Source organism: Pagrus pagrus, assembly GCF_965226575.1.
Source record: "Pagrus pagrus genome assembly, chromosome: 3".
Lineage (NCBI taxonomy): Eukaryota > Metazoa > Chordata > Actinopteri > Spariformes > Sparidae > Pagrus > Pagrus pagrus.
The window spans coordinates 1,642,045-1,653,787 of record NC_140187.1 but is presented as its reverse complement, the minus strand read 5'-3'; the positions used below and the strand labels follow the sequence as shown (position 1 = coordinate 1,653,787).

The 11,743-nt window shown below is 40.6% G+C and overlaps 1 protein-coding gene across 4 annotated transcripts in view; it reads right to left on the bottom strand.

Moving 5' to 3' along the window:
* The window catches only part of LOC311254393 (uncharacterized protein), an 82,459-nt gene that overhangs the window by 68,758 nt on the left and 1,958 nt on the right, over positions 1-11,743 (bottom strand). For 3 of the 4 annotated variants that reach the window (XM_084348131.1, XM_084348129.1, XM_084348130.1), the window contains exons 2-3: positions 10,668-10,754; positions 1,037-1,208 (exon numbers count right to left, since the gene is read on the bottom strand). In XM_084348131.1, the coding sequence (XP_084204257.1) occupies positions 1,116-1,208; positions 10,668-10,754 (180 nt within the window). In that variant the 3' untranslated portion in view covers positions 1,037-1,115. Of the gene's footprint in view, positions 1-1,036; positions 1,209-4,665; positions 5,114-10,667; positions 10,755-11,743 lie in introns of those variants that run through there. The other variant, XM_084348132.1, reaches the window with a different exon arrangement.

Sequence of the window (11,743 nt, the reverse complement as noted above, 5' to 3'; positions counted from 1 at the left end):
GGCAGAGATCATCTGCGAGTGATTTAAAAAAAACTACGGGGCACATGTTGGATTTTATGAACTTGCTGGGACGCACAAACTGGACGGGACTTCTGCCTCACAACAACTTCTATTCATGTTAGCCATTTTCACCTGAAGCTAACGTCTGCAGCCGTAAATAATAACTGTTACAGCGGGCCTTGCTAATCAGCCAAGAACTGAGGAGGCTCTGTCAACTTTGCCATCCAACTCTGAGAGAGGTGTGTGCAGCAGAGTCGATAAATGCATTAACCTAAAGTTGCCATGGGAAAAAACAACACTATTATAGATTACAACAAACATGTAAGGCAGTGCAGACGGATAGATGCATCGAGAATCGCTTTGCATTCGAATCGTTGACAGCTGAATCTTAATCGAATCAAATCATGAGACCAGTAAAGATCCAGAGCTCTACTTTCCTTCACTGCTACATCATTCAGTATATTACATCTCATCAGGATGAATCCAATCTTAAAGGACAATGAAGTGCAAAAAACACAAACGATATCATTTCTATATTTGATGATAGAACAAGCAGAAATTAATTCCTGTAACGTGAGATACAATGAGCACACATAAGGAGAATTCAAGTAAAATTTAAAAAAGTAAAATCAGGATAGACATCCGATAAAAGTAGATAAATCACAGAAAATGCTAATGATACTTTTTAAAGGACATACTTGTGCACTGTTTTATTTCTTCATTTTTTAAATATGTGTATTTAATAAACGATTGAGTTTATTTTTGATTTGATGTGTAATCACCTTGTTTTCTTTGTTATAATAAAAAATAAATGTAACACCTGTAGCTGTATATTTCTCAATGGTTTAAGCTAATTTACCGGCTCAAACTCACACCCGCACTCTTGCTCTGCAACCCAAATAAAATGTTATCCTCTTACCAAATAAAATAAATAAATAAAACATTGCAGGTCTGGATCATTGCGTGGGAGGGTAGTGAGCTGAAACAAGTGGCCATTTGTAACAAAAATTATGTACACCGTTTAATTGGTACTCACAAGTTCTGAGTTTTCACCTGCAGCGCGGGTGAAGGATGAGGAACTGGCCGATGGTTGCCAAGATGAATGGTGAGTGAGGTCACAGGCGGGACGGAGGCAACAGTCCAGACGAAGTCATAGCTGAGTGGGAGACATCTACTCTTCCAGCGGGTCCAAAGAGTTTCCTGGTCCTCTGTGAACACACATAAACAAAAAACAAGATTGTGAACTTCTGTGTACTGTGAAACCATAAAACCATGATGTTTTCCTGAGATAGTTATTGTGAAAATCTCATATTGTTGCAACCCCACATGAGACTCTACACGTTTTGCTGTCATACTCACAAACATTGTGTCTACACTTGAATAAGAGTTTTTAAATTTCAGATAAAATATAAAACTCTCATCTAAGTGTCAAACCTATCAGGCCACAGCCATGACAATTATACTGAGGATCACACATGATCTTAAATCTATAGCTAACAAGCAGCATCTGTTGAATTATTGATTACATTTAATGATTTATGTAACTTCTACATGTGATAAATACCTGTAAATAATCCAATATAATATAGAAGCAGAGTAATAAAAAACACAGCTGTCCACTGCAATGTGTTTCCTCTGTCTGATCTCCTACTTATAACTGACGTCAGCACAGGACATGTGTGAACACAAGGGGGCAGCGCAGGCAAAGGAAACAGTGACGAGTCAAACAGCAGGTGGCAGCGACCCAAACTAAGGTTTCCTCCACAGAGAAGAGTCGCAGAGCTTCCACAGGATTTAACTGAGACTGAACTCACTCAGACTGACGTCAGCTAAAAATGACACACTTGTTTCCAGTCACCTCAAAGCCTGAATATAACTGGCAGGCAGAAAACATTCAGGCTGCTGGAGCAACGATTCTTTCTACTATTGTTGTCCGAACATTTATGGGGAAGTTTTCTCCCTTTTCAGGAGTGGAGGGTTCTTTATGCAGCCAGTTTGTTGCAGTCCTCTGCTTGTAATTGTGTCTTCGTGTCTTTGGTAAAAACTTCACATTACATAATACCAGTTACCATGTTACCAGTAGGCACATTTACTTCCATGCTCAAAAATAAGATAATTAGCATTTTTCTACTATTTGTCTTCGTTTATTAGAAGGTGACCACTTCACCTAAAAATGTAAAGTCAGTCATAACCTCCTCCCTCCAGGCTGATGGAAAGGGGAAGTTTCGTGGTCTATAAAACATTGCGGGAGCTTCACAGCAAAACAGCGTTGCAGCATTCTGCTAAACAACTGAACCAAACCAAAAAAAAAATTACTCCACACAGCTCGTCCAACATAAGGAAATCTCCGGAAGCCCTGAGATCCCAAATAGATTTAAAAAGATGTTATTTAAACTCTTGATGCAGTGTTGAGCTCGAGCACACACTTCAGACAGGATGTGCATTCATGTTTTTGCTGAGCAGTAAAACTGAAAACTTCGGCTTTAAAGGGAAATGATAGTATTTATAAACCCGGGCCCTATATTGACATGTTATGATGTATAAATTATTAATACTAAAACGTAACTGCAACGTAATCCTTTGGGGCAACTCCGACTGTCAAAGTTACGATATTACAGATTCCCATTGCTATAAAACTGTTTGTTAAATAATACGATCAGTTTTGTAAGCACAAACAAGTCTCGCTCAAGGAGAAGACGACGACGGTGGAGACGTGAGTCGGAGTTGGAGTGAGGAGTTTGGAGTTTACCTCGAGGAAGTGCCAGCAAGAAGTTATTTTAAAATTCATGGCTGAATTATGGACGTAACTTTGACAGTTGGAGAAGTCCCTTTTTTTTTTTAAAGCCAAAATCTCCATTGTAAACGATCTGAAAAACTAGTGTTCAGAGATCAGCAGTAAGGAGGAACTGCAGGGAATGATCTGAGGTCTCTGAACCAACCTGACCTTCATCCTAACTTAGATTTATCAGAACTGAAAACAAGCAGGAAACAGAAGGAGTTTGGTTTCCACTGGAGGGCTGAAAACCCCAGACTTTTGTTATTTAAGAAGACTTGCAGGATTTGCCACCTGATTGCCTCATTTGTGTTCTCAGATTTTAAATATTTGGGGCAGACTGTGTGTTCTTGTGATATTAAAGTATTTTGTGTAAACCAGCTCAGACCTGCAGTGGAAAACCAGCTATTGGTGGAATCAATAGACTAAATTCAACTCATTAGATGCTCTACGGGTGATTCAGAGTTTGCCCAGTGTGTGGCCTTTGATTATGAAAACTATCTGCTCGTCTTTCTCTCATTATCCCTCCGTCTCTAATGCTGCCTTCCTTTTCTTACAGCCGAGTCTCTCCGGCACACACAGCCTCTCCTCTGTTTGCTGTAATCCGACAGCAGCATTAGCAGCAGTGATGGTGGTGGAGGTTTTCACAGTGAAATAGGCAGGAAATGGAGGGCTGATGAAATATTAATGTGGAATCATGGGAGGTCCAATGAAATCCATTAGGAGGCTCAAATCAATGGGAGGAGTAAGTAACACCAGACTCCCTCCCCGAATGACCCTGATGAAAATAACACAGTGGTGGAAATACAGAGTCTCTGCAGTGAATAGACGGAGGAAATGTGAACATTACATTCCTTCATAAAATACAAAGATGCACTCTTCTCTCCCCTCTTACAACAGTGAAAACCTCTGGAATAATTATTCCCAGTAATATGGCATTAAAATGAAATGTAATTTAAATGGATATTTAGTGGGAAAGTGCATTATAGAGCTCTGATGAAATGTCCTGCACGTCTGGTGGGGCGTGGGGCAATTACAGGCAATATACTAGACCAGCAGCTCCTCTTGCTGCCGGCCAGGACCTCCCAACTGGCTTCAAGATAAATCTGAGGGGCTGTGAGATGGTCAAGAGGAAAGGAAAGGAAAGGAAAGGAAAGGAAAGGAAAGGAAAGACGAGGGGAAAAAACATGTCTGCAAAACAAAATTCAGCTTATTTCTTCAAAATTCAAGTCTTTGCTTTTACTTTCAAAAGACTGAGGAATCTAAAACAATTAAAATGAAACAATGATGCCTGTAGCTCTAAAATATTATGAAATCTGTTAGCTAGCACGCTAACAGGGCTGTGAGTACACAGCCATGCTAGTGGCTCTGTGAGGCTACTTGCTAACGTACAAAGACCACACTAACACTTTGATGTTGACCTCATCAAATATGTTGTGTCACCATATTGCCCACACTGTTTATATTTGTATATATTATGTATATAAAATTCTATTTATATTTTTGCTCTAGCTCTTCTTCTTACCTTTTTATTATATTGTTTATTTTTCTACTATTATTATTATTATTGTTGTTATATTGAACTGTTTGGCTGCTGTGACGCACAAATTAGAGCTTTATAGAAAAATAATAAATAGACCTTTTTTTTTTCAAACATTCAGAGCCCATCTTCATAAAAAAAGCATCACAATACTTCAGTCGTCACCAGAATATCACAAAACTCTCCTGAGATGCTCTGAGTTTAAATGGTTGGCTCTTTAACTGAAGCAGCAACAGCTGAGATCAAATGACATCTACCAGAACACGACGAGCATGCTGCTGGAAGCCTCTCTGTACAGTACATCCCATATACAGTTGTCAATAGGCCCCTCAGGGATCTTGGCTTCTCCACATCTACATACATCATCGTTTTCCCAACACAGCAGAAATCTAAACCGGCAGACTCAGAAGCTGCGGCTCCTTCCTCTTCTGCCTCTCTCCTCCTCAGCTCTTTTAAACCTCTTCTCCACCTCCTCGACTTCCTCCTGCTTCCTCTCACTGCCAGTCCTTTTCTTGTAGTTGCCTCCATTTCATGTACTGCACATGATTTGAACATGGCTGTCATTTATGTTCCTCACAGGATGAACACTGATGTGCATCCATTTCCTACATCAGCAAGCATTTTGTGGAGTCCTGCTACATATGTTTAAAAGTAGTTTAAATCCTTTAGTGTCTCAGAGGGAGCTGTGTGAAGTCTTTTGTTCAGTCAGCGTCAGCAAAGACTTTAAGTTTGAAATGAAACAAATCTGTGGGTGTGGAGTCAGAAAGAAGTGAGCAGACTACGCCTCAGCTCCAGGCTACCTGCAGTACACAAGCACATTTTCAACAAGCTGTCAGCAGTTGTAGTTTCATTGTGGGTAATGTAGGCACCAGGTTTTATCAAGAAAGACGTAGAAATGCAGTTAAAGAGACAATGGCTGAATCCAAATGTGACGTACCGTGACGTGTTCACTGTCATCGCGTCAAGTCTGTGAGGGCGGGAGCAAGGCTGATACAAGCCGCTGATAGGCAGGCTAAAAGACTACAATAATACAATGATTACCTCTTCAGCCTATACTTCGATATATTTTTGTATAATGATGTGGCTGAATATTATTTCCAGCCAAGGCCTCAGTGATATGGCTAAAAAGTCTATCACAATATATAAGATTTCATTATCATAATTATTGATCATGTTTAATGACCTGTCCTATTTTTTTTTTTTTACGTTATTTCCCGTTTTATTTTGAAAGAGTCATATTTCTTGGCTGTTTTGCTTCCTGTCTTTGTGTTTCCTTTATCAGCTGTGACTCATCAGTCTCCGGTACGTTATGGTTGTCGTGTGCTTCCTATCATTCGCTAGTCACTGATTTCTGTTTCATCTGATGTACCTGACACCTGTTGCTTGTTTGTTCTGGACCTTTCTTGGATTTGTTTGCCGGTATTGGACGTCCTTCCTGGTTTTGACTCCTGCCTGCCTCAACTTCAGATGAGACTTCGTACCTTCATTTTGGTGTAAATAAACTGCGTCCCTCAGACATCTATGTCGGAGTCCTTCACTCGAAATCTTGTTCACCTGCACATCAGCTGTGACAGATTCTGGTACACTGATTTTATTTCATTTATTTTTAAACTGTCGAACTGAATTGGAAAGACTCTTAAAACTCGTGTTTAGTTTCCTTTATAGAGACCTAATATTTTATGGTAGCTAGTATTTGCATTTTTTCTCCAAAGAGCACTGACCTTTATAACTTTATCTTTGATTTCTGGATTCTGACATCTCTTTTTTTTGGAAAATATCAACTGTAAACAAAAATATACAATTATTTTATCCTTTTTCCCTCTCAGTTCAGTGCTGCTCATTAACTCTATTTCTCTGAGCGCACTGCAACAACTGCAGGCATTTCTGATGAATATATCAAGATACTGCTCAGCTGCTCGCTATATTAGTAGCTGATCAGCCGGGTGACACAGGTTAGGGAGGTTATAGGAAGAAAATATAATGGACTCGAATAGAAACCAAAAGTGGGGGGACATGTCGCCACCACTGCCAAGTGGAAATTGTGCCCTTGGTGAGATGTAATCTTCCAACAGTAAAAGTCCCTTTTTCCCAGATCTAATTTGGTGGTGAACAAGAAGGCGTAAAGTTGTGAATGGGTCAGGAGCAGTAAAAGATTTTTGATTTGAGAAATCCTTTCCTTCTGAAAAGTCGTCCCAAGCAGAGACACGACTTGCCTGACAGCGTGGTGCACAAGGCAAACAATACAACAAATTTCCAACAAGCCCTGAAGAGCGATGGGTTTACTGCGGATGCTGATGAATGCTCACTAAATATCACAGCTATCTGTGGTGCAGAGCAGGGGATTGATCCAGGAGGAGGAGGAGGAGGAGACAGAAAGGAACAGATGAGGGAGGAGTGAAGCCAGGAGAAAGAAAAAAGAAGAGGTGGATGAATGGGACAAGGGGTGATGAGGGGAAGGATGGACTCTGAGGAGGCATTAGTTTGAAATGAGAAGAAGACAACGAGGAGGAGATGTTGGTATACGAGGCAGAGAGAACTGGAGGAGAGGAAGATGAGGAAATGACTAAGGAGGCTGCTGGAGAAGTCAAGCAAAGAAGGTCGGCAGGAAAACAAGGGGAGGACTTTTTTGATCCATGGAGGTTTTATGTGAGAGAAAAGTGATTTAAAAATCTGTGACGTCATCACAATGTAACGTCTATGGGCCGAGTGGGAAATCTCAACTCAACTCTGCTGCACGTTTCTTGACCACCATCCATCCCAGTGTTTCACGGTTATGGCAGGGAATGATTATGGTCATAGTTCAAGTAATGTCAGCTAACAGCCAGTTTCTTCTGGTGTAGCCATCTAGATGACAGATATCCAGGTTAGTGTCTACAGTCCGAAGCCCCGAGATCCAAAAGTGATTTGAAAAGACGCTTTTTTACACATTTTTAAAGTCGAAATCTTCACCGCAGCTGCTGAGCTACAAGTGTGTGCACAAGCTTGACCGCACATCGTGGGTGTAAATGAATAACTTTCAAAATCATGGAGACTTGCATTACACCAGACGAGCTGTTTGGAGCCATTTCGAGTCCTTTTTGGTTGTTTTTTTAGTCTCCAGCTGCTTCACTTGTTTAGGAGAATGCTGCAACGCTGGTTTGTTTTTTAAAATATTTTGCAAACAAAGAAACGTCACCTGACTTTCATTTTTGGGTGAACTTTTCCTTTAAGACAAGAGAAACAACGTTTTCGGCTTATCTTATCTAATCTATCTGTACATGAATGCAACTAAAAAAGATGATCAAAAACTAAATTGTCATCAGAAGATAATTCTGATCTCTTAGTTCAGTCAGTTTGCACTGGTTTAATCTTAATAATAATCTTAAATATGCATCGTTATTTATTTAAAAAGATGAGTGAATGTACATGTACATGTACTCACTGAGCCTGCGACTAGTTAATGAGTTTAGTCAGAATAAAATGGAAATACTTGTGACGCTGCTTTTTTCTATCCAATTATCAAACATACAGTGGAAACTCATTTAGACATCGACTTGAATGTGCACTGGGCAGCTGGGGAGATGAGACAGGAGAAGGTGTAGAAATGAAGCAGGAAAGAAAAGGATTGTTTTTGGGTGAGGAAGAAGAAGAGGAGAAAAGCAGGTGGAGGAGGAGGCTGGAGCGAGTCGGGCTGAAGGAGGGCGAGGAGCGGCTGGTAGAGGGAAAAGGTGATGGCAGGGGAAGGAGGGTGACATTTGAACAAAGGGAAGACAGACAGCAGCGGAGGAGGAGGTGGAGGAGGATTACTGGATGTGGCAGTGGAGGTGGGAAGAGTCTGAGGAAGAGAAGGGATTATTTTGGATGAGGAGAAAAAGAGGAAGATGAGGAAGACGATGACCACAGGAAGCAAGGAAGGAAGGAAGGAATACCAGGAAGGAGTGGGAGGATAAACTGATGGCTGAATGCGTGACGTGCCGACAAAAACCAAACAACGAGTTCTCACCAGGCTGGAAGAAGGATGGGTCGAGCTGTCTGCAGCTGTGAGGGGAGGAGGGGAGGGAGGAAGGACAAAGTGGTGAAGGAGGTGGAGATGGAAGGAGAGCGAGATGATCCAGGCCGGAGCAGAGTGGTAGTTTCAGAGAAACAAAAGAAGATGTTAAGAGAGGCTGAAGTGAGGAACACACAATCAGGAGAACACGATGAGGAGGAGGAGTATCACAGCATGGTGTACAGTCAGAACAATACCACAGATTTCCAACCAGCCTGAAGAGAGATAAGTTTAGCTGTTAGTGAACAGTGGTTAAATGTCAGCGCTTGTCTGCAGGACAGGAAGAGGAAGAGGGCTAGATGAGGTGGCAGGAAAGGAAGCTGTTGAATTAATATTTACTGGATATTACTGCTCTCTGTCAAGTCTTCTGTTCCTGCACAGCACATAATGCAGCTTACGATCACAAAGGAGCCCAGAGAAAATCTTATTTTTGAAACAGTGGGTCCTGACGACGGACAGAAGCAGACAAACGCAGCGTCTCATTTCTAGCCGGCGTCAATTTATTGTTTTTATGACTGAAACAACCGCTGTTAGCAGGCTTTATCAGCAGAAGCTAGCTTCTTAATTCAAACATCCTGACTGGGTCGAAAACAACTTCTCAATGTTTCCATCTGGCTGAAGAACTCATTGGTTTCATCAAGTTTAAAGCAAACAGCTTAAAAAGCTACCTTATCTTTTGAACGATGTGAGAAAAACACAGATCAGTCCGTCCAGATTGTTTTCTATCATCTTACTTTCTGTTTATAGTAGAATAAAATAAAATAACGCAGCCTTTCTCTTATATTGCCAACATTGTTCTAGAGGCCGCGTCCTGTTTGAATGAACTTTACCTCAACAATCATCGGACAAAACCGACTGAGCGACACATGCTAACAGCAAGTCTGAGCTCCACGTCGTGGCCAGACAGTATTAAAGCTGTAGGTTTGTGTCGTACAGAGAAGCTGATTAAAACTTTTAGACTGAGTTACACAGATTAATAAAAGCACTTCTCTTTAACACAAAAATGCACATTTGTGTTTTTAGCCCACAGAGCTCCAGCTCCCAAAGATTCGAGGCCCAGAAATGTGCCCGTGTTGCTACATACAGACCTCTCTTCTTCAGACGGCGACAAGTAATAAATAAACGGGGTCAACTGTAATATTAACACATGATGAGAAGTTCACAGGCACCACACTGCTTTCCATAATGAGTCATTATCAGACATAATAAATGTTTGAGCTTTTCCAGGCTGTTTCCTCCATGAATAAAATTTACCATTGCATATTAGAGAGCTGAAGATGTTTGATAGGATTCCCAGAATCATCGGTCCAAAAGATTGCACCCATATACTCATTACCTCAGCGTGCGGCCGGTGATGGTGAAATCTTTTTACAACCTTGATGCAGTGTAATATAGTTATATATTCATTTTCACACTCTAGGATTTTTAATCCAGTGACCCTTTCAGTTAGCTCCACTTTTCAATTTCATGTATTAATTCATGACAACGGTTTCCTCTTCCAGGGAGATGAACACAAATCTCTGTTATCCTCTAATTTTACAACCTTTCCACTGTTTCTTTACATGCTGTTGAACTTCAACAGTGGATATAAGCGGAATTGTTTACATATATATATATATATATATATATATATATATATATATATATATTTACTGAGGGTTATGTTGCTGAATTAGACCCAGAACCAGACCTCGAAATAAATTGGGCTCTTCTGATTCCTCCATTTTGTGCCTCCGCCCTCCAGACTGTCACCTGGAAATTGATCTAAGCGCGCGGTACTGAAGGATGTCTTAATTCCTACATGCATCTCCAGGAGGGAGGAGGCTTTGCTGGAGGAGCTATAAGTGAGGATGCACAGATGAAACCTTTTCAGAAGTCTTTGCCAGTGACGCAGAAAACAGGCACGCCTGGGAAAAAGTTTTTTTTTTCATAAGTTGTGTTTTTAGATTATTTGTGTAGCAAGACACAAAGACACTCACCTTGATATTTTCTGTCACATTATGCTACGTTGTGAATTGAAAAGTAAAGATAAGTTGTCATGAACACGATTATGCTCATATGACAAAGATATTAAAATACAGTGTTAGAACAGATCAATGGAGAGACGATGCAGCTGCGCCACACATCCTATTTAATTGACGTCGCTCTAAAATATGGCTCCGGAGCACCAGCTTCTCATTATGTTAAATGCCTCAGCTCCTCTCTCCTCGTGTCTCTTTAGTGCCTCCTCTGTTCACCAAGGTTTGATTTAGTCATTTTGGGGCCTAAGGCGAACACAGACATCGGGGCCCTCCACATCCTAACTTCATCCTCATTAAAACACCCACCTGTAACATCTTCTCCTCAAGCTTGATCTTCTCTTCACCATCACTGACACAGTAATCGTGGTCACACATCTGGAACTGCATTCCTGTCTGATGAAGGGAAACAAACGAGACTCAGTCGAGCAAAGTGTAACTGTTTACTTGTGTAATGTTCATACATGTTGCTGGCTCAGAGATGTGATCATATTAAATGGGTGACATTTGCAGTTGAGCAGAGGTTAAAAGATCATGTGATCTATATTGTGAATTGAAAGAGGAGTTTAAGGTTGAAAGTTATCTACTTTGTGAGAACAGGCGGTACACCCAGGCTGTATCTAATAACAGATTTCCTAAATTAACCAGAACATGAACATACAAAGGTCTGGAAGGAAACAAAAGACTTTGTCCTTTATGTAATGATACTCGTCTGGGGGACGAACATCATGTTTTGTAAAAACACAATTATCGTTGAAAATAGAAATAATTATCTTCCAAGATACTTTGTTAAATATCCGTCTATGTTTAAACTTATACTCTTATTGATAAACCAAAGGTTGTATGTAAACCTGGAGTATTTTTGAGTAACGCCTTGTGTCTCTTTCGTCTTGAATCTATTCTGGTTGTCTGGTTGTTTGTATATTGTATTATGGTAATGTTTTACACTGTACCACCATGTGTGGTCAAGAGTAAATAATAATAATAATAATAATATAAAAAAAACACAACAAAACATATTCACCCATTGTAAAATCCTTCATAAACAATATAATCTCTGCCAGATAAGACTGGACTTTAGTTCATGTGGAAGAGGGTGAGGAGCTGCACATCGGAGCTGTTTTTTTTTCTCCTTGGGAATAATTCAAACCTCAATGTTTCTTTTCAAACTGATGTTTATGTCATGAGTACCTGTACACAGTAAATGGACATTACACGGGTAAAAAGCGACATCATTTTTTTTGGGAGCGAGGTTGATTTTTCTGCGCTTTCCAACCGTAAATGGAGGCATCGACCAATCATGTGAGACACAGACGTCACATCACAACTCGTGAGAATGGCGAGCCTGTCGATTGTTCATGTCTTTCACCACTAGGGGGCGACCG